The sequence below is a fragment of the Eucalyptus grandis genome, chromosome 7 (assembly GCF_016545825.1).
Source record: "Eucalyptus grandis isolate ANBG69807.140 chromosome 7, ASM1654582v1, whole genome shotgun sequence".
NCBI classification, from domain to species: Eukaryota; Viridiplantae; Streptophyta; class Magnoliopsida; order Myrtales; family Myrtaceae; genus Eucalyptus; species Eucalyptus grandis.
Genome location: NC_052618.1, coordinates 26481151 through 26504293, shown reverse-complemented (window position 1 = coordinate 26504293; position 23143 = coordinate 26481151). Strand labels below are relative to the sequence as shown.

General features: G+C 39.2%; 1 protein-coding gene across 2 annotated transcripts in view; it reads left to right on the top strand.

Moving 5' to 3' along the window:
* LOC104453159 (aspartyl protease family protein At5g10770) overlaps positions 1-21062 on the top strand; it is a 34054-nt gene extending 12992 nt beyond the window's left edge. The window contains exons 3-5 of one of the 2 annotated variants that reach the window (XM_039318088.1): positions 18784-18882; positions 19506-19922; positions 20077-21062. In XM_039318088.1, coding sequence (XP_039174022.1) covers positions 18784-18882; positions 19506-19922; positions 20077-20900 — 1340 coding nt within the window. In that variant the 3' untranslated portion in view covers positions 20901-21062. The remainder of the gene's footprint in view (positions 1-18783; positions 18883-19505; positions 19923-20076) is intronic. The other variant, XM_039318089.1, reaches the window with a different exon arrangement.
* Positions 21063-23143: the final 2081 nt, after the last annotated feature.

Below are 23143 nucleotides of genomic sequence, written 5' to 3'. Positions count from 1 at the left end.
AAATTTATTGCACATTTGCCAATTCAATCCTAAACTTTTCAATTTTGCCAATTCAATCCTAAACTTTTCAATTTTGTCAATTCAATCTAAACATTTTCACTTCTTCCCAATTAAGTCCATCCAACCAATTTTGGCTGGAAGTTACTAACGTAGATGACCGGCACTGACGTGACACTATTTTTAATAATATTTTCATAATATTTTGAATTTTTATGGTTTTTTCTTCTTTTTTTTTTTTTGGGGGGGAGGAGGGGTTTCAGTTCTAGGGCCGGCCAACCCTTACCGGCTAACCCTCGCCAGATCTCATAGTATATGAGAAGATATATCCATTTGATTAGATTTCTTTAGCACGCAGATTTCACGCAGTACATTTAAGCCTCGTAAAATCTATTTTTTTGCCCATCCATCTTCTCGAAAAATCTCTCTGCTTCGTCATTCCAATCTAATGAATAGTCATGGTTTCTTCGGTCTCGGTCTCTCAAGTCTTTTTCATAGACTTGCCTTCTAGGTTGACAATTTGGATTGACTTAGGAAATTGATTTTGGGCTTCATCTTCACCTTGCAATCGATTGCCTCTATGAGTACTGAGAAACTCCCTAATATCTTCGTCAACGTCACCATCAAGCTCATAAGCGTGTTGTCTTTGCGTAGGATAATAACGTTTGCATGAGCATTATCTCTCATTCCTATCTCCTTCAAGAAATCTTGTTGGCACCAAAACCTAAGTAGGGAAGCATGTCCCGGATCACTCCGAGTTCGTAGGTCAGACTCTGCTAAAGGTTGCCCAAAAGGCATGCACTCAAGGTGCTTCATTTATTTTACAGAAAATGAATAGTTTAGAAACATTTTTTCTAAAAGTGATAGCATATATTATTCACAAAAATAAATGAACGAATTTTTTGTCATCATCATTAAAGATATATAGATACATTGTTATTAGTAATTAAAGCATTTTTTTTTTGGTGACCGAGGATCCGCCGGAGCCTGCCCTTGTCAGCTTACGTCGATTTGAGGTCTCACGGGCCTCCATGGTGGAGGCCCAACAACAACTATACCTCGGGGGAAACTAGCCGTAATGAAAGCATTTTTTTATTGGCTAATTATTTCAAAAGATATAATTGATCATTTTTAGGAAATATTCTCCAAATCATATATTTTTTGCAAAATAAATTAAGCCTAAGAGCGTTGCGATCACCTTTGTTGTTGCCACTGCAGGTATGGCCACCATCATTTGATTGCCAGCATTCAATCACTAGCGAAAGACGTGGAGCGAAAGCCGAATGGAGTAGAATTAATCTAGCTAGCAGGAATAGAATATCTGGCACAGATGAACATTTGATTCCCAAGTGTAGATCCTCATTTTTTACTTTTTAATATATTTGACTAAACTTGATGATGGAATCGGGTTTCGCGTGTCGAGAGCTTTCCGACAATATTCAGTTTGTTGAAATCTGACGGGTAAATCTCAATATATCACATGTTTAAATTTTGATTGCTTGATCTTGAAAATCAGGGAAAGAGATATTGATCGCCGGATATTTCATTATTTTTTAAATCAGATGGCACCCATTTGAAAGAAATCACTTGGCTGGATTGGGGTGATGGGAACAAGAAGTAAGTAGTTTTTATCTTTCCCTACGGTTTTTTACCTTGTGATTTCGGTAGCTATCACCGTGATTTCTGTAGATATCCCTATGATTATCCCTATGATTTTCTTGAGGAGCAATCTTTTTTATAGATGAACGAGGAATGAAGTTGTATGTTCTATGTTACATATTTTGAACTTCTTATTGTTTATTTTATTTTTCTTATTCATTTTTTATGAGTTGTTAAATATATTGCTAAGTATTATGATTCTAAATATAATGTGTTGATGGATATGTATTTTGAAAGAGTAAATTTGTCCTTACAAGTAATGCAAAAGAATGAAACAAAAACAAAAGATAAAATCAGTTGATTCACTAGATCAACTTTGGAGCTAGACCAAACCAAAAGAATTGGTCCAAAGTCAGTTATTGATTCAGGGTCAGTTTCAAGTTTCAAAATTTGGAAACCGTCTCTTTGTAGATAAGTTCCAAGTTCTAGGATTGGACCGGCCTAATCCTAGAATTGATCCCCCTCTAAAACATGTGTCTACCTTTTAGGGTGGCCATATTTACTATGCTTGCCAAAACTTATCCTTTGAGTAAAGACATGGGAATTCGGGTGCTCCCTTTCTCTTGGACCATGCATGGTTTATAATAAGCATGCCATTTAGAATATGGAAGATGCATTGGGCTTACTTGAACAAGGCCTTAAAAGGCCCAATTGCTGTTAGTCTTCTTCGCGGCAGGGACACGTCTTATCCTAGATGGGCTGAGCTTCCCACTCAAGTGTGAGCTCCATCTTCGAGTTGTGAGTAGGGGTGAGCATGGTCCGGATTGGGTTGGTCCGCCCCCTAACCCTAGGACCAACTCGCACAGTGCTGGTTCTCAATTTTTAGGACCGAGGACCGACCATATTGAGCTTGGGACTGAGGATCGGACCGACCCAATGGGTTCGGTCCGATTCCAGGGTTAATCCGAGACCAACCAATAATTTTTTATTTCATTTGTTGTATTCTTTAAAAAAGCGATTAAGGACCGAACTGACCGAATGAGTTCGGTCCGGTTTCAGGGTCAACCCAAGACCAACTAATAATTTTTTATTTTATTTTTTGTACTCCTTGAAATGGCAACTAAGAACCATACCAACCCAATGAGTTTGATGATAAGCGAGGTCAACTAAGAAAGGCAAGCGATGAAGGTTAAGTGGGGTGAGTGTTGAACAAAATGAGCATCGAATGTCAAGTGGGGAGCAACAAGCCAACCCCCATCATAAGCGAGCATCGAGCGGCGGCGGTGGCAGCGCGCGAACGGTGACCCAAACGAGTGAGGCGTCGAGTGCCTATGTCGTACGAGACAAAACAGCACACACGTATGTAGGTGAGTCCAAGTACGAAAGGACAGCTAAACTCCTCACACTCTACCTCGACGTCGGACGGTAACCCATAAAATGCACCCCGCGTGACGGCAGGAAGCGGCATATTGCTAATCTGAAATGTTGGTCCCCAAAGGGGTGAGTATAACCACTCAGCAGATAAGGAATCCAATAACAACTCAATGCATCATGCAAATCATACATACATTGCAGGCGTTACTTACCTTGAAGCCATGCGCATACTATCATGCATCATCATATCAATTTATAACACATACATGTGTGTCATCATTGTATCATACATGTCATCATCATCATGACATCATTACATTACACATGTCATCATCATCATGGCATCATTACATCATATATGTCATCATCATCATCATGACATCATCTCATTACACATGCCATATGATATATCATCATGCATATCATATCATGGGTGATCATCATTATTTCACATCACATATCATCATCATCATGCATATCATCATGCATATCATATCATGGGTGATCATCATTATTTCACATCACATATCATCATCATCATCATGCATATCATCATGCATATCATATCATGGGTGATCATCATTATTTCACATCACATATCATCATCATCATCATCATGCATATCATATCATGGTTTACTTCCACTTTTAGCTTTCAATTTGATCACCACATCACCCATTCCTCAAATCATCAATTTCATCATCCCCAAAGACACTCCGAGGCTTCCGGCTATTCAGCCTCCTGTGCCACCGGCATCCGCCCCCTACATTCTGGGGGCATCTCGCATCCAAACCGGCATCACGAGGCATTCCCTTCGAGTAGAAACCTCCGATAGGGCTTCCGGCATTTACACTCCCCGGCCGGCATCCCGCACCCCAAATCCCGGCATCGCGAGGCATTTCCCTTCGGGCGAAACCTCCAATAGGGCTTCCGGCCCCACATTTCGGGCATCCCGAATCTCCTGTGGAAATCCGGCAATGCATCTCTATACATTCCGGCCTCATCCTCCACCACAACCACTTCCCCACTTATCATTACCCACATTTACCATTATTTTGATCTCAATTTAACATGGCATATGGTGTGACATCAAACAAGTCATACTTGGCATAGGATTCACACATGCATCTCGATTCAATGTCATACATACACCAATATCTCATTATACATGCTACATGGAATTTATGGCCAATAAAATAATCCATTTTATTTTATTTTATTTTATTGTTATATAATTTTTTATTAAATATTAAATTCAATATCTATAAATTCCAAAATTATAAAAATTCAAGCAATCATCAAACAAGCCAATATGATGATAATTTCATACAAAATACATGGCCAAATAGCATTTCACAATTTCCCAATTTTCACAAAACATCATATAATTTTTTGATGAAACCAGAATGCACGGCTTCCGAAGAAATTCCACTACAATATCCATATGGCTTTCAAAAATTACGAAATTTTACAGAGTTATAGCCAAGAAATTTTCATACAACTTTCATGAAGAACTCCAAGCCAGATTCTTTTTATATTATTTTATACAGTCTCACGAAGCTTCTGGATCCATTACCGCATCGTCCAGTGTACACATCTCCGAAATATTGAGATTTCACCTACCTATTCTATTTCTTTTTCTATGAAATTTGGATATGTTATACATAAAGATATCCTATACAAGTTTCATGAATATATCTAAGTCATATAACCAGATTATAGTCATCATCTATGTCCATGAAGTCTCGGGTATCTCGGAATACATCACCAGAATCATCGTCTTCAAGATCTAGTTGATTTACTAGGCTATACTTGTTCATTTAACTTAAAATTTGAGTATGTTGTATTTTAAGATGTCTCCTACAACTTTCATGAAGAAATAAAAGTGATATTCTCATCAAAAACCAACATGCAACTACGAATCCAGCAAGAGGTCAGTAAGAACTCTCCAGATCTGAGGTCTTTGTAGGATGAGACTTTAACCCTTAAAATATCCATCATTTTCCACGAAATTTCAGTATGTTGTAGTTTAAGATGTTAGCTACAACTCTCATGAAGAAATCGAAGCCAAAATCGGACTCCAATACACATGCAAGCTCAAACAAGTTTCTGACTCACACGGTCCGAACACAAACAGCCATACCATTCAACATACATCATCCATGCTTCGGTTTTTCTCACTTAAACACTCAAAGATTTACAATGCAAACAACATACAAGCATGCAAGAGAAGCTAGAAGACTCTCACTTGCCTCTAGACTACACGATTCGGCGGCACACGGCGGCGGGAACACGGCGGTCGGACGGCAACTCCTCCTCGGCTCCCTCTCTCCTCTCTCTCTCTCTCTCTCTCTCTCTCTCTCTCTCTCTCTCTCTCTCTCTCTCTCCTCGGCCAAATGAGAAATTGACCACCCTCTCTCTCCGTTCCTTCTGGCCTTTATTTTGATTTTGTCAAATTGAAGACTAAGATGACAAATAAGATAGAAGAGAATGAATAATAAAGGAGGATGCCATAAGGAGCTGTTTATACCTTTTTGGACACCGTGAGAACTCCTCACAAAAACATTTTCCTCATTCGTAAATTATGACTATTGACGCCGTAAAAACATTAAAAATCTAAGTTATTAAAAAAATGTAAAATTACTTGAACTTCTCACTAAAGAGTTATTTAATGTTGTTGACGCCATTTATTTTAAGGTTTTCTCTATATAAAAATATATATATAGTCAGGGTTGGTCCGGATTGGACCGACTCATAATTCTCAGGATCGAGAACCAATCCTTTACAGTGCTAATCCAGGAATTCTAGGACCAAGAACCGACACAGTCTCCCTAGGAATCGGACTAGGACCGGCAAGGTTGGGCCAGTCCAAGGTCGACCCTGGACCGATGCTCACCCCTAGATGTGAGGGACCTATACAAGATTCTCTCTCCTTGATGTGGCCCGTGTCTATTATAATGGGCTGAGACCCAATAGAATGGACTTGATATTTTTGGCCCACATCAGTTCTAATGCAATATTCGTCGTTAAGACCCAGCATGTGACTAGATGAATGCTTGCCCTTCCCCCTAAGCTAGATATTCGGCCTCAAGCTAAATATGAAGAATCATTGAGGAGGGAATTCTCCGTGGGTCATTACTCTATCAAGCGTTAAATATTATCTCACTAGCACTCTTTGAAGTGCAAGTCATAGGTGAAGTACTCCTAAAATACTCATGCATAATCACTCTAGACATTGGACATATTGTAGGCATGTGAATATTAATGGGAAAAAAACTAGAAGTGTGATAACTTTCGTACGGCACTCATTTTAATGTCCAAAAGTTTCAAGTGATTAGTTGAGCGCCACATATGCCTCTGGCAATAAATTTCGGCAATTCATCCATATGTAGCATTTTAAATAAAATTTTACTTCTTATTTGGCCAACGTGGACATGACCGCCCTCATATTAAAACTTAATTTCTCTCTATCCTCTCCCTCTTGCTCCTTCCTTTAATCACACCCAAAACACCAATGGTGAAAGTCAAGACAAAAAAGCCCCGTTCTAGACTTAGCATACAAAAAATTTCACGGCAAAGGCAGATGACGATGACCCGACTGGAAAAAGAATTCATTTTAATTCGCTGGGCAGAAGTGAAAACTTGATCAAAAGTCAAACAAAAATAAAAATAGAGACAAAGTAGATATTTGTATGAATGCAAAAAGTGGGTTGTCATGGGTTAAGATTAGTGATGAGCAACCGAATCAATTCAATCTAGAAATCACTCTGAACTTGCTTTTAAAGTTTTCTTGAATGTTTCATACTTACCTTTTTTTCTTTTTAGTAAGGGACAGTTAAGCGTGATGTATCATTTCTTCTTGCACTCAAAACATATCACATCCTTGCTAGATTCAACATCTTCCATTGATTTATGAAAATTTTGCTTATTTTGCCTTTTCCAATTGAATCTTCTTCCTTTCTTATTTAGTTTCCTAAATTTCTTTATCAAGAGAGCAAGTTCATCTGTGTATGTATCATCATATGTGTCTGTGTCATCAGAATCGGCATTAGACTTAAGTGCAATTGACTTATTACCTTTTAGATCCTCTTCGTCATTGATCTATTCAACTTCGTAAGATTGAAGAGTACCTATCAATTCATCAACAGAGAGGGGCATAAATCTCTATGTCTCCCAGACTGATGTTTACATATGGTTTCAATCCTTTGAAAGTCTTTGTAGAAATTTGTTGACCTTCATTGGGGCAGAAATTGGTTGACCTTGATATGCCAACCCATTTACAATTTCTATAAATCGACTAAACATATCTCCAATAAATTCTCCATGCTTCATCTTGAAGGATTCATATTGGTCAAGCAAAATATTTATTTTTGTCTCCTTTTACACGATATGTTCTTTCATAGGTAACATGAAATCTGTCCTAGACTTCTTTAGCTATTTCACATGAAGAAATTCTATTATATTCAATAGGAGATAAAGCATAATAAAAAGAATAGATAGCCTTTGCATCAAGAGCATGTCTCTTGATAATTTATGCTTGATTGATTTCTGTGAGTGCAAGTATGAATACCTAGAAGAGGGTGAATAGGTATTTAAACAAAACCTTAGCAAATATATGCAGAATAAAATAAAGTTCAGAGAAGAGAATAAAAACAGAATTTATAGTGGTTCGGCTTAGATCAAGCTTACGTCCACTCTCCCACGCTAACAACCTTCTGCTGGATTCCACTATGCAACCAACAAGAGATTACAAATTTGAATACAAACACTTAGTAGTAAATCACACTATCTCACTAAGTCACTCTTTTGGTATTTCTCTCACAATTACAAATGTTTAAGCTCACTAAAGACAAGTGTATGATTGAAGGTCGCTCGGACTTTGGAATTAAAAATTCTACGCTCCGTCTCTTACTTGTTCATCGATCATTCATCTCCTTAAATACTCCTCCACTTCCAAACTAGCCGTTGAACGGTATCTTAGAGGACCGTCTTCCAATCTACCCATTGGATAGATCTGTATCTAGAACATTTGGTAGCCGTTGAATAATAGAAGTAGAATCCCAAATTGATTCTGATCGCTCATACAAACAGAATCTTGGTTTCCATAAGTAAAGCTTCTTCATATAGAAAGTTCTTGTCTTCAAGATTTAATTGTCAATCAATTAGATTGAGTCAATCAAATCAATCTTGATGTAGAATCCAAACTAGATCACTAGCCTTTATACAATTAAAGCTTGTGTTACGATCTGTCTCGATCTAGATGTAAAGTCTAAGAGCAATAAACTTTACAATCTGAATCTGAGTGCAATAGACTTTACAATATGAGTCTGTCTTCTGGTTCTTCCAAGTATAGACTTTGATAATATCATTTACATGTCCTATTATCTGCATAGTCTGTTACTCAACAATTAAACACGTTAGTAACCTTTGATTTATTTTGTCATCTTCCAAATATCATAAGGAATTTCCCTAACAATCTCCCCATTTTTTATGATGACAAAACAATCTCTGAATATGCAGATGTGTAATCACACTTTTAAAGATAATAAATCAATGCAATCTAAAAGAATAATGTAATTGAATATAGCAAATAGATTGAGCATATAATTATATATGTAAAGATAATCGCAGCTCAATAAATATCAACACATAGGGTATGGTATCGATCTAATCAAGATGTGGCTTGCTATAAACTAGTCTAACAACCCTTCTATAAGTTCGTAAGTATTGTAATACAACATCATCCACTTGTTCAATCCATTGTCGACAAGGTTGACCATCTTTTCCCCCTAGGCAGAGACTGTGGTCTAGCCTAATTATCCACATTGGCATCGATCGTCAAATTTGGCCTATCAGGAATTTGTCAATTATCTGGCGGTATGGCTAGCCTTACGTTATCGAAATTTTGTATTGGTTTAACTGCCCTAACATTTTCCACATTAAAAAAAGGCATGTTATGTTGAACATTTTGATTGCCCAATTATTATTATCATTCATAGTATTTAGACTAGTTTTAAGTTGGTTATTTTCATTTTTCCATCATTGATTAGAAGATTGGGGCCTTTGCATAATTCTTATAGGGGTTGACTACTCTAACCAACATTATTAGCATCAATAAATGGAGAGAGATTATAAATGTACCCTGTTACCACTAAATTTGCTTGGAATTGTAGTAGTCGATTGGATGATCCTGGCTTTGACGGTACCATTCACAACATTGATGATCACTGGTTTGACCATATTCGACATGTGACTTACATTGTAGTCGATCATGTCATTCTATTATTCTTCAAGCAATCTTCTCATGGTTGACACCATACTGAAATTTGAAGCAACATTCATTAAATGCTCCTCAGTGAGATGTCTTGGAAGATCACCTGCTTCTCGTTGATTTCCTCACGCTGTTCTCCCAGTAGCTGAAGATTTCGAATGTGCATCAACTTCGTCACAAGTCTGTGGCACTAGATTGTTGTTGCTAATAGTATTATTGAACTCTTATTGATTTTTTGTTCTTGCATCATAGTCTCCTCATCAACAAAATTCGTCCCACTAAGTGTGCTAAAAAATATATTTTGCTCGAAATGGGTGTTGACCCAAGTAGTGAAAAATCTTTCATCCAAAAGTTAAACTTTGGTTCTTTGATGAAACGAATTCAATGGTGATTTTAGATAGGAATGCAATTGGCCTAACAAAAAAAGAAGAACAATGAATTTGAAGATAAAAGACTATAAATGATAGAAGTTAAAAAGACATTGACATTAATAAACTAATAAAAGTACATTGGGAGTATGTTGTTTAAGACGTCACAAATATCATAACATCCGTGTGATACTCACTTAAATTTCACAATATTTTTTTTTTCACTTGAGTGCCATAACTTATGTACAATGTTCACTTGGGTACCATAACTTTTTTTTTCAATCACTTGAGTGTCATATCACTTTTCAATTAATCACTTGAATGCTATAACTTTTTAAAAACGTCCACCACAATTGCCATGCTACATCTAGTTTTCAACATTTGGGCAGACCTTTTTTAAAAATTGTCACTTAAGTGATCAACTGAAAGTTATGGCACTTAAGTGAACCTTTTTGTCAAAGTTATACACTCAGAAAAAAAAAGTTATGGTACTCTAGTGAGCACTATATAAAAGTTATGGCACTTGCAATGTCTTGTGCCCATTCTTGATGATTAATTGTGATTTTACAATAAATACACTTGGGGTATTTATCCTTTTGTATAGACGGATGCATATAACAATTACTACATTTGAATAAAGAAATAGTTTCCTAATTCCATTGGCGATTACAACAAGTAACACTATCTCCTGTTATCTTGCAACACTTATCTACAAGAAGTTATAAAAATCCTAAAATAGCGGCAATAAACATAACCGCCTTATAGTTATGTTTTAGTATCGATTGCTCACTGTCGAGGACAATATTGATCAACTTCCTAAGTTTTGGTGAGGGTTCCCATCGATAACCTTCATGTTGTTGATTCCCTTCAAGTTATCAATTGTTCTTATCAATGATGACTTTCTATTTTTGCCAAACTCTACTCTCATCAGTGGTGGACCAAATAGATGCAGTAGTAACAGATGATATGAACAAAATGTTACTTGCTGAAGTTACTTTAGAAGAAGTCACAGAAGCAACACTTCAGCCAGGAGCCACTAAAGCTCCCGACCCAGATGGTCTTAATGAACTGTTCTATTATCATCACTGGGAAGACATTAAATGGGACATTTTAAAGGAGGTGGAGCACTTATTGACCACCGGCTCTCTTTCACCAGCTCTAAATAAAACAAATATTTCCCTTATCCCGAAGGTTCCAAATCCTAAGAGATTGGATCAGTATCGTCCAATTAGCTTATGCAATTTTGGCTAGAGATTATCTCGAAAGTGCTGGCTAATAGACTCAAACCCCTATTACCAGAAATTATAGCACAAGAACAAAGTGCCTTTGTAGGCGGGAGGCAAATCCAGGATAACATATTTATTGTTTAGGAGGTACTACATCAAATTAGAATGAGAAGCAGAAAAAAGAAATTCCAAGCAGTTCTTAAATTAGACATGAAGAAGGCCTATGATCGAGTGGAATGGGATTTTTTGGAGGCATGCCTACTAAAGACTAGTTTTGATGTGAAATGGGTGAGATGGGTAATGCAATGTGTTACTACAGTCACATTTAGCGTTAAATTCAATGGAGAACCTCTTTCGTACTTTCAACCTTCAAGAGGGCTCAGGCAAGGGGATCCCTTATCTCCTTATCTCTTTATTATTGTGGCAAATGTCTTGTCTTCATTGATGAAGCAATCTGTGGATAATGGTACTATTATAGGGATAAGGCTAAATCGAAGTTGTCCTACTCTTTCTCACTTATTATTTGCAAATGATTCAATTTTTTTCATGAATGGCACCATTCTAGAATGTCAAAATTTGGCCATGATTCTGAATCAATATTGCCTAACTGCTGGATAGGAGATTAATTTGAATAAATTGGGCATATTTTTCAGTAAGGACTACCCTCAATCTTTCAAAGATAATATGGCGAGGGAATTGAGGGTTCCTATTATTGACAAAACTGGCAAATATCTGGGTATTCCTTCAGATTGAGGCGAGTTGAAAAAACAAATGTTTGCATGGGTCCTCAGGAAAATCAGCTCAAAATTGGAAAGTTGGAAGGAGAAGCTACTCTCTAAAGCTGGAAAAGAAGTCCTGCTGAAAACAGTGGTTCAAGCGTTGCTAAGTACACAATGTCAATATTTAAAATCCCGGTTTCCATTTGCAAGGCTATTGAATAGAAAATTGCTTCGTTTTGGTGGAAGACTAATGAAAAGAAAGAAGGCATTCATTGGAAGAGATGGGATATCTTAAAGACCAGGAAAGATAAAGGTGGCATGGGTTTCAAAGATCTTCTTTCTTTCAATAAGGCAATGCTAGGGAAGCAGGCTTGGCGGCTAGGTCAACACTCATCTTTTCTTTGGAGCATATTGTTTAAGGGACTATAATATCCCCATACGGACTTTTGGCATGCAGTAAAGGGCCTTTGACCTTCATGGGGATGGCAAAGCCTAGTCTTAGGGAGGGATTCGATAGCATCCCAAGTCATGTGGCGAGTAGGAAATGGATCTAAGATTAAAATCAGGGAAGATGAATGGCTACAAAGAGGTATTATTGAGGGTTTAGTAAATGTTAATGAACCCTCCTTAGTATCAAAACTTATAGATAAAGAGCAAGGCAGATGGGATGAAATGACCATAGTAGCATACTTTGATGAACATTTAACTGAAGAAATCCTGACTATTCCAATTAAGCTTCAAACATAAACATATCAACTTGTATGGACCGGCACTCAGGCAGGCAAATATATAGTAAAAAGTGGGTATAACTACATCAAGGAGGATACAGAGTAATGTCAAGTGAACCAAGCCACAACTTCGTTCCAACCTCCCCCTTCACTCTGGAAAGATACTTGGAACTTACACACTCCACCCAAGATAAGAATTTTTATGTGGAATCTAAGCCAAAATGCTCTCCCAATGAAGGATAACCTGTTTTGAAGGAAAATATTACCTGAACCCATGTGTCCATTATGCAATTATGAGAGGGAAACGGTTGAACATCTCTTCATGTTGTGTTTGTGGACAAGACAAATATGGGACGACCCTGTGCTGAACATCAAGATATCAAGTCAAGGCTTGACAAGGATAGAAGAATGGTTCTGTAAACTCAAGGAGAAGGGAACTAACTCTCCAAACCTGCACTTGGTGGCTGCAACGTTGTGGAATATTTGGAAAGCCCGAAACCAGGCCATCTTTTGGGGTAAAGAACTAGAGGCGTCGGCCATCATTGATTCAGCACATGCGGCACTAAAAAGCTATAACCGATGGAATCCAAGGTCGAGTGAATCTAGAAACAAAGTTGCCGCCAGATCAGGAGGTAGAGTACCCCGAACAGGTAATAATGAGCCAAATGAAGAGCTGCAACAGGGGAACAAAGAACCGGGCAGTGAGCCGCGACTTGGTAACCGAGTGTCGGGAGCCAAAACATATGATAGATCGGGAAGTAGAGATGGTGAGTCGAGCGGAGAGATGTGACTAGGCCGAGTGGTGAGCAAAGCTCGGGTAACAAAGCGCTTGAAGTAGAAGTCAACGCCAGAACTTGTAGCAAAGCAAGAAGCGGAGAGGAGCGACCTTGGCTCAGAACCTCGAACCATCGAGTTGTTGGTGGATCTGGGTGCAGAGGAGGCGGATGTGAGAACAAAGGGCTGAATGGGGAGCAGCGATCTGGTACCCGAGCGCGAGGAGCTAAAGAAGTTGACAGATCCGGAAGGAGAGAAGGTGAGTCGAACGGAGAGTTGCGCCTTGGGCCAAGCGGTGAGCCGAGAAAGGGTAACAGCACACCGGAAGCTGAAGGAGACACCGATTCAGGAAGTAGAGCAAGAAGCAAAGAGCTGCGACCTCAACACCGAGCTTTGGACAATTGACGCGCTGCTAGCTCGAGGATTCATGAAATCGGTAGATCTGGAAATTGTGAAGCCGAACCATCTCGGACATGGATTCCACTGCCAAAAGGAGCTTTGAAGATCAACATAGATGGAACATACATACCTGGTTCGTTAGGGAACTCCATAGCTTGCATCTGCCGAGATTCGAGGGGGAGGATGGTGGGAGGAGCAACTGAATCAATTAGAGCTTCTTCCCCTTTGATGGCTGAAACCGGGCTTTATGGGAAGCCCTCAACTACTTCTTTTCTAAAAGAAACGGAGTGCTTATTATTGAGTCATACAGCTTGCAACTAGTCAAAGCCATGAACAGTTCAGATTGGTTGAGTTGGGAAACTCAACCTCTTGTCAGTAAGTGCGAGGAAAAAATGCGAGCCTTCTCAAATGTTCAAATAGTCCATTGCTCTAGAGAAGCCAACCTTGTTGCAGACTGGGTAGCCAAAGCTCACAAGAAAAATTACTTATCTCTGAATTGGGTCTTGTCCCCTCCTCAAACTTTGTTGGACCTTTTATGTAATGATGCCCATTTACCGGGCCCCTCATCTTTAATTACTTAATGAAATATTTCCGTTTCTGACCCCAAAAAAAAAAAATTAAGTCTATCACTAAAAGTAGGTATTCTTTGGCATCAACATGAAAAAATGCATTAACACCAATATATGTAGTTCCCTAATAGTATAACTACTAAACATGAACGATATGAGCTAAAATCTTAATGAGATAATCTAGAAATTCAATAAAATAAGAACAAATCAAGAATTATCCTACTAAGTTAATGCTTACTATACAATCTTTTGAAGTGCTCTATATCATTCTTCTCGGTTTCTTCTCTATTAATTCTTCCATGATCCCTTGTGATGCGAGTCTCCATTTCTTGCTCCTCCCATTAGCACTTGAAGGTCTTCGTTCAACATAACAAAATCATTAAGTAATAATATATTCTTTTTTTTCACCTATTTGTTCATTCAACATAGCACTCTCAACTCGTTACACTTATTTTGTACATATCTTGGTGCTTAATTAACCGCTCGTTATACTTATTTTGTGCATATTTTGTACATTTGAATTTTCTCGTTTAGTGGCATAAAAACCATAGTAATACATGAGTAGAGTCTATAATTTTTTCCCTTTAATTTTATTTTGGGTCATGTTTTCTTAGAACCCTAATTGGAGAAACTCTCTCAAACTATATTTGTGACGCCCCGATCCTCCGAGCGCATGCCCATCCCTCAATGGTCAATTAAATAGCGACGTCCCAGGACGCGTCGCCGACCCATTTCATCTTAATATACACATGCAAAAGCGAATTACTATTCCCCAAACAACACAAAGATGGGTTAGAAAAGTAGGATCACAATTTTCAAATCAATTAGTACAACTTTTACAAACAATCTGGTTTACAAATAGGGGTCAACACAATCACCGCCCACAGTGGCGCAACTGGCTTCGGGTCCTCTCCCCCTCACGAAGGGGAGGGGTTCGAATCCCAAAGGCGTCGCATTCGCACAAGTCAAATGCGGCTGGGTCTGTGGTGGTGGCTTAGTCCGCCCCGGGTTTACGTCTAGACTGCCGGCCGACGGCGGTTCCCGGGTCATCAAAAAAAAAAAATAGAGGTCAACATTAGGGTCTAGTAAGTCTATCTTCAAAAGGACTTCTAAGCCATCCATGCTCCTGACCCTTCCACCTCAAGCTCCGGGTTCTTCGTTCTAGAAACCTGAAAATGGTTATACAATAACCAGTGAGATGATGTCTCAGCAAGTTCATCTCCTAAAACCTGACTAGGAAGAATATACGCCATGAGGGCTGCCTAAGCACAAGCACGAGTCGAAAGACTTAACTCGCCTCAGTTCTTTCCTGCACGTCAGTACAATTTATATAACACATAAGTGCAGTAATAACACTCGATCAAATGGAGCGTCTCAAATCACTATCTCCGTCAATCACCACATCTCAGTCGATCATATATTCCAATTGATCACTGTCACACTGGCACGACCTATCATGCATTTCAATTGATTACAGTCACACAGGTACAATATAACCGTCACATAGCGAATCCAACCGTCACATAGCGGATCTATCCGTCACACAGCAGACCTACCCAACACATAGCAAATCTAACCATCACATAGCGATTTTATCCGTCACACAATGGATTTATCCATCACATAGCGGATTTAACTGACACACAGTGGATCTATCCGTCACATAGCGGATTTATCCGTCACACAAAAGCATCGCTCACCCGACACACAGCGGGAGATGTGTTCTCTTAACCAACACACGATTATCCACTCCCTTCGCACTTAATTTCCTCGATGAAAATAATCTCCTGGTCTATTTTCTTCGTGTTAAAAATACCCGATAAAAATTATCGTGTATAGGTACACGGTCGGCCTCGGCAAAAAATATAATATTTTCCCCTTTTTAAAATCCCACTAATTTCAACAATCCACAAATTCATTTTTTGTGCTTTTAAACCGACGCTTGGTGATTTTCTAATTAATTACTGAAATTAAATATTTTTGAAATAATTACCCACAAACACAATCACACTCAATTTGCACAAAATAATAGTCAATTAAATAAACAGATCACCCCACTGCAATCAATATAAAATTAAATGGTCACCCGCTATCCTTGTCTAATTTCCAAAAATTAATTAATTAATTAATTAATTACAGAAATTTATTATTTAATTCAAAAATAGCAACTTAGTTACGTAAAGCCTAATTAAAAGCCGAGACAAGCTCGAAAAATTCCGAACCACTCTAGATAAATACTTGAGCTTGTCTAGGCTCTAATTGCACTAAACTAATCACCTAACATGCATCGATAATTAACAAATTCACTAATTCATTCTAACTAATCACTAAACCAAGCTTAGTCTAAACTAATCAACCCTTAAATGTCATTAAATTACTAAATGGGGATTAGTGAGTTAAACTCACTTGATTAATGATTCGCTCGGATCAAAACGATGGGGACACGGCGAGGAACGACAACCTCCAAAGGGGGACTGCCAAGTAGGGCCGTGGGTGGGGATGCGGGCCGTGACTAGAATGGCCATGAACTGGGCCGAGTTGTGCTGGCTACACTTGCTGAAACGAAGCCACTCTTGGGCTTCAGATGGGCTAGAGCGACTTCGGACGAGCTCGACTTTGTGGCAGAAAAAGACACGAACTAAAAGAGATGGAGCGGTGGTAGCCGAAGGGAAATTGGTGGGGTTAGGTGGGGGCAGAAACGTCCGGGTAAATGAAAAAAATAAGAAGAAGCAGCAACGGCCAGGGGACCGCCGAAGCTGCGGGCCAGAGAGAAAACTAAAGGGGATTGGGGTAGCAGGCAAATTCGATCGAGCAGAGAGGGAGAGAGAGAGAGAGAGATAAGAACAACCCCAAAAGTCAAAGGAAAAATGGCAAAAGAAGACTAGCTGCAGTGCTTGGTCGGCTGAGAGGGAGAAAAGAAAAGAAGTGTGCGACCAGAGAGAGAGAGAGAGAGAGAGACTGAAAAGGGGAAGGGGGAAGGAACGTGCGATTAAGAGAGAGAGAGAGAGAAACCGAAGGGGGGTGGGCAGCTTCGGCAAAGAGAGAGGGAGAGACATGCGCCATTTGAAGAGGCCGAAGGAGGGGAAAAAGGTAAAAATAAAACATCCTATTTTTATCCAAATTTGGTCCTACAAATTTCCATGTAAAAGGTTTGGTCTTCACTTGCTTCCTTGCACTATATTTCTCCCAAAATAAGGGTAGCAAAATAGTTATTTCTCTAAATTCTGAATTTTATTTCCTTTTTCTCGGAATCCAATTTCTGAACAAACTTCTCTAATTGAGGTCCGATCTGTTGCAAAAAAAAAGCCCACGAAATTTCCTTTCATTATTTCACTCACACCCGATGCCAAAATTCCTTCAAATTGGCCAATCCGAATTTCCGTTCGTTTTCCAAATCGTCCAAATCGATTTTCCATAAAAATCTCGAACTCGCCAAAATTCCTCGAAAGGTGAGTCAACGTTCCTAAAATGACTCGTGACACAACGGGAATTTTCAATTTCTGAAATCGAATTTAAATTCGCGGTTAATTTCAATCGACGCGATTTTAGTGTGACTTAGCCTACCGGGTAACTTTTAGAAAGTTTTGGTGTAATTGATTCGTGATCAATTTTCTTCGAGCCACACGTACCTCTTCGACACATGGGCGACTCCGGTAATTGTAAAAGTCTCGAGATTTCAAATACGGACACAAGGTACCAAAAACAAAAGAAAATCGATCTAGTGCCGATTGACTAGAATTTTGTAATCAGGTGGAATCACCCACAGTTTGATCACACATCTCAGTCGAATCGACTTATCTCCAGTCTCCGATCGATTTTTAATTGTGCCGTAATGACCATTGCAGACTAGTACGATCGAGTAGTCGATTCCTGATCGAGTTCTCAAGTCTATTGTATTAAAATCCCTTAATGGCTTCACTGGATAAACCAATTATCTCATGAGTGGCCACATTAGAGAAAAGCACTATAGGCGCGTCGATGAAAGGCCCAACTTATCCAATCAAAATCAGAATCTAAAATTCAGGATGTCACAATCTTATTGATTTGTGGATTACAACTATGAACATCACTAATATTTAATTTTGGCTAAGTTTGCATATGAATTATTAGTGACTTGCCACCCAACCATGGGCAACTACATTGGTGTTAGAGTCTCTTCTTTATTGTTGAGGTCGAGGGTTTGAATCCATGTGTTGCTAGCGTTATAAGTGGGGGACCATGGTGTTGGAGTCCTATGCTAGTCTTCCCCAAGGTATAGTCGTTGTAAGTCCTTCATCGCAGAGGACCGTGAGACCTAGAATAGTGTAAGCAAAAGGGGGCCTCGGCGGATCCTCAGTTACCAAAAAAAAAAATTATTAGTGACTTGCCAATCAGATGTATGATTAGAGTCCCCTTTTCCGGGTCAGAGAAAAACTTAGTTTCGCTCTTCAGATACTTGACCGACTATGGTGCTCAATAGTTGTTGTTTATCAACAAAACAGAATTTGAGTGGAAGAAAGCAACTAATTAGTGGTAGAGAAAAAAATGATCAAATTGACGGGATGATGTAATTTATTTTAAGGAGGATGACGTGTATGGCTTTATGATCTGATTCAATTGCCGGTCGAAAATCCTATATAAAAGGCTGAACGAGAGAGCTTCATTGGCAAAGCAATTCATATTTTCTCTTTCAGATAGATGGAGGGCTCATTTTTCTGTGTGTTCAACGGGGCTTGGCTCTTTCTCTCTCTCCATATCCTCGTGGTTTGCTTCGTGCACGAAGGTTGTCCTTATGGAGTAGACGGGAAGATTACAAGCCACACTATGTCAGTTAGCTCTCTATTGCCGTCTCCTTCTTGCTCGCCTTCCGCTAGCAAAGGTCTCTCTCTCTCTCTCTCTCTCTCTCTCTCTATGGAATTTTCCGGATCCTGAAACAAACTAGAACATGAACAAGATTGGTTCAATTCAGTGCCCGTGGTAATCGAACATGAACCATAGGACGGAGAAAAAGTATACCGCTCTCTACTTAGTCATACAAAGCCATGCCTTGCACCTGTGAGTGACCATGGATTCTTCCTATTTTACACATAGTACTTCTTTTGATTGAGCAGGCTTCACTTTAAACTATCTGTTCAAATCCATAAATGTGTGATCATATTAATGGGGAAATTAAGAATTAAGAGAATTATCAGAAGAAGACACAAGGCAGGTCATCCGTCTCTTTTGCATTAGCTGTTGCCGAGTAGTTCAAATTTCATTTTGTGCAGAGACTTGGTCGTGCAATGGTGGTAATCATACTGATCTGTCACATCCAAAAAGCTAAGTCTTTTGCTGCATTTAGTGGAGGGAGTTGGTCCCTCGTTAGCTGTCATCCAAAACCAAGTCCTTGTTGACCGGAAAAGTAGAACACTCTTTTTTTCACAAATGCATCTTTTCTTTTACAAATGCATTATCATCGTACTATTTCACATGATCTCTTACTGTCGCATTACATGCTTTCAGCTAGCAGCCGAAAGTCGACCTTGGAAGTAGTTCACAATTATGGCCCATGCTCTCCACTTTTTGAAGACCTCAATCCTCTAAATCACACTAAAGTCCTGCTCCAAGACGTATCAAGGGTCAAGTGGATTCAGTCCCAATCCTCCAATGGCAGCGATGGCCTAAAAGCTTCGCCCACAGCCAGTCTTCCAGCAAAGTCTGGCATCACCATGGGCACTGGCAATTACGTAGTGACAATCGGCCTCGGCACGCCAAAAAAGGACCTCACTCTCGAATTTGACACCGGCAGCCGCCTCACATGGACCCAGTGCGAGCCGTGCGCTGGATCTTGCTACACTCAATCCGAACCAATATTCAACCCATCTCAATCATCATCCTATGCTAATGTCTCGTGCAACACGACATCATGTTCTCAACTTGGTAATAATCCACCACATTTGAGATACTTGATACTTATGATGTCTTACTAGAATGTTCTTAAAGCATAGACGAGAAATCTTGGTTTCTAAGAGTGAAAACCCATCAAAAGAATAACTAGAACTAACTAAAGCATTGTGTTGTGCTCTACCTTAAGGTCGTTCGGGATGCTCTGGATCAACATGTCTATATGCCATTCAGTACGGCGACCAATCATATACGATTGGCTTCTTCGCAACCGAGAAGTTGACCCTAACACCGACGGAGGCGATCGACAATTTTGAATTCGGCTGCGGCCAGAACAACCAAGGCCTCTTCGGCAGAACTGCAGGGTTGATGGGACTCTCGAATGACAATATCTCCATCGTGGAACAAACTGCGGCCAAATATGGGAAGTACTTCTCCTACTGCTTGCCCTCTTCCCCTAGCTCCACAGGACACTTGACTTTCGGTAAGGATGGTGGGGCAGTGAGCTCGGTTAGCTTCACGCCATTATCAACAGTTCCGCAAAGCTCGCAATTCTACGGAATAAGTATCCAAGGAATCGCTGTAGGAGGGAATCGTCTATCAATACTATCTACCGTTTTTTCAAGTGGAGGCGCCATCATCGACTCGGGAACTGTCATTAGCCGATTGCCTCCAACTGCTTACAGTGCCTTGAGAACTGCATTCAGGAGTGCGATGGCGAATTACACGATGGCGCCGGCGCTTCGCATTCTTGATACTTGCTATGACTTCAGCAAAGAGAGTACAATCACGGTCCCATTGATAACATTCTCTTTCGCTGGGGGAGTCGATGCCGATTTGGACCCTAACGGGATATTTTTCATCGTGAATGCCTCGCAAGTGTGCCTCGCCTTTGCACCAAATCGGGCTGATAGTAATCTGGGCATTTATGGTAATACGCAGCAGAAAACGTTTGAAGTTGTGTACGATGTTGCTGGAGGAAAGCTGGGTTTTGGTTCGAATGGCTGTTCCTAAGATGGATGGAATTAAATGGAAGTTATTTATAGATATACTCGATGACGATTAGGAGTATACAAATTGAATATGTCGTCATGTGTTTAAACGTTCTGAATTTTAACTGTTGCAAATCAAGAATAATGGAGGTGCTATTACTATGCCTTCTTTCGTGTCATTCAACATCGATTTGTGTGAGTTCCAAACTAGGGACATCATTAATATGCAAATTTAACTAAATATATGTCTATATTTTTAAGAAATTTTTTCCAATCTGTGATGGAGAAAACATGATCAACTCAAGAAAGAATTACATCTCTTCTATGCGTAAGCACATAATTTTAAAGCTATCTAAATAAATATTTCTCATAGTATATGAGAAGAAATTTCCATTTGATTAGATTTCTTTAGCATGGCAAATTTCACGCGGTACCTCATTTAAGCTTAGTAAAATCTCTTTTTTCGCCCATCCATCTTCTCGAAAAATCTCTATGTTTCATCATTGCAATCTAAGAACAAGCATCGTGATTTCGAGTTCTTGCAGTTGAAAAGTCATGGTTTCTTCGGTCTCGACCTACCGAGTCTTTTTCGTAGACTTGCCTTCTAGGTTGGCAATTCGAATTGACTCAGGGAATTGATTTCGGGCTTCATATTCACCTTGGAGTCGATTGCCTCTTGAGTACCTAAAACTCCCTAATATTTCCGTCAACATCGCCACCAAGCTTAGGAAAATTATCCAAAAATTCATAAATTTATTGTACATTTGTCAATTCAATCCTAAACATTTCAATTTTACCAATTCAATCTAAACATTTTCACTTCTTCCCAATTAAGTCCATCCAGCCAATTTTGATTGGAAATTACTAACGTGGACGACCGGCGCTGACGTGACACTATTTTTAATAATATTTTCATAATATTTTGAATTTTTATGGTTTTTTCTTCTTCTTCTTTTTTTTTTTTTTTTTTTTTTTTTTTTTGGGTTTTCAGATCTAGGGCCGGCCAACCCTTACCGGCCAACCCTTGCCATATCTCATAGTATATGAGAAGAAATATCCATTTGATTAGATTTCTTTAGCGCAGCAGATTTCACGCAGTACCTCATTTAAGCCTCGTAAAATCTATTTTTTCGCCCATCCATCTTCTCGAAAAATCTCTCTGCTTCATCATTCCAATCCAATGAATAGTCATGGTTTCTTCGGTCTCAGTCTCTCAAGTCTTTTTCATAGACTTGCCTTCTAGGGTGGCAATTTGGATTGACTTAGGAAATTGATTTTGGGCTTCATCTTCCCCTTGCAATCGATTGCCTCTATGAGTACTCAGAAACTCCCTAATATCTTCGTCAACGTTACCATCAAGCTCATAAGCGTGTTGTCTTTGCGTAGGATCATAACGTTTGCATGAGCATTATCTCTCATTCCTATCTCCTTCAAGAAATCTTGTTGGCACCAAAACCTAAGTAGGGAAGCATGTCCCGGATCACTCCGAGTTCGTAGGTCAGACTCTGCTAAAGGTTGCCCAAAAGGCATGCGCTCAAGGTGCTTCATTTGTTTTATAGAAAATGAATAGTTTAGAAACATTTTTCTAAAAGTGATAGCATATATTATTCACAAAAATGAATGAACGGATTTTTTTTCATCATCCTTAAAGATATATAGATACATTGTTATTAGTGATGAAAGCATTTTTTTTTTTGGGTGACCGAGGATCCGCCAAAGCCTACCCTTGTTAGCTTACGCCGATTTGGGATCTCACGGGCCTCCGTGGTGGAGGCCCAACAACAACTATACCTTGGGGGAAACTAGCCGTAATGAAAGCATTTTTATTGGCTAATTATTTCAAAAGATATAATTGATCATTTTTAGGAAATATTCTCCAAATCATTTATTTTTTGTAAAATAAATTAAACCTAAGAGTGTTGCGATCGCCTTTGTTGTTGCCACTGCAGGTATGGCCACCATCATTTGATTGCCAGCATTTAATCACTAGCGAAAGACGTGGAGCGAAAACCGGATGGAGTAGAATTAATCTAGCTAGCAGGAATAGAATATCTGGCACAGATGAACATTTGACTCCCAAGTGTAGATCCTCATTTTTTACCTTTTCATATATTTGACGAAACTTGACAATGGAATCGGGTTTCGCGTGTCAAGAGCTTCCCGACAATGTTCAGTTTGTCGAAATCCGACGGGTAAATCTCAATATATCTCATCTTTAAATTTTGATTGCCTGATCTTGAAAATCAGGGGAAAGCGATTTTGATT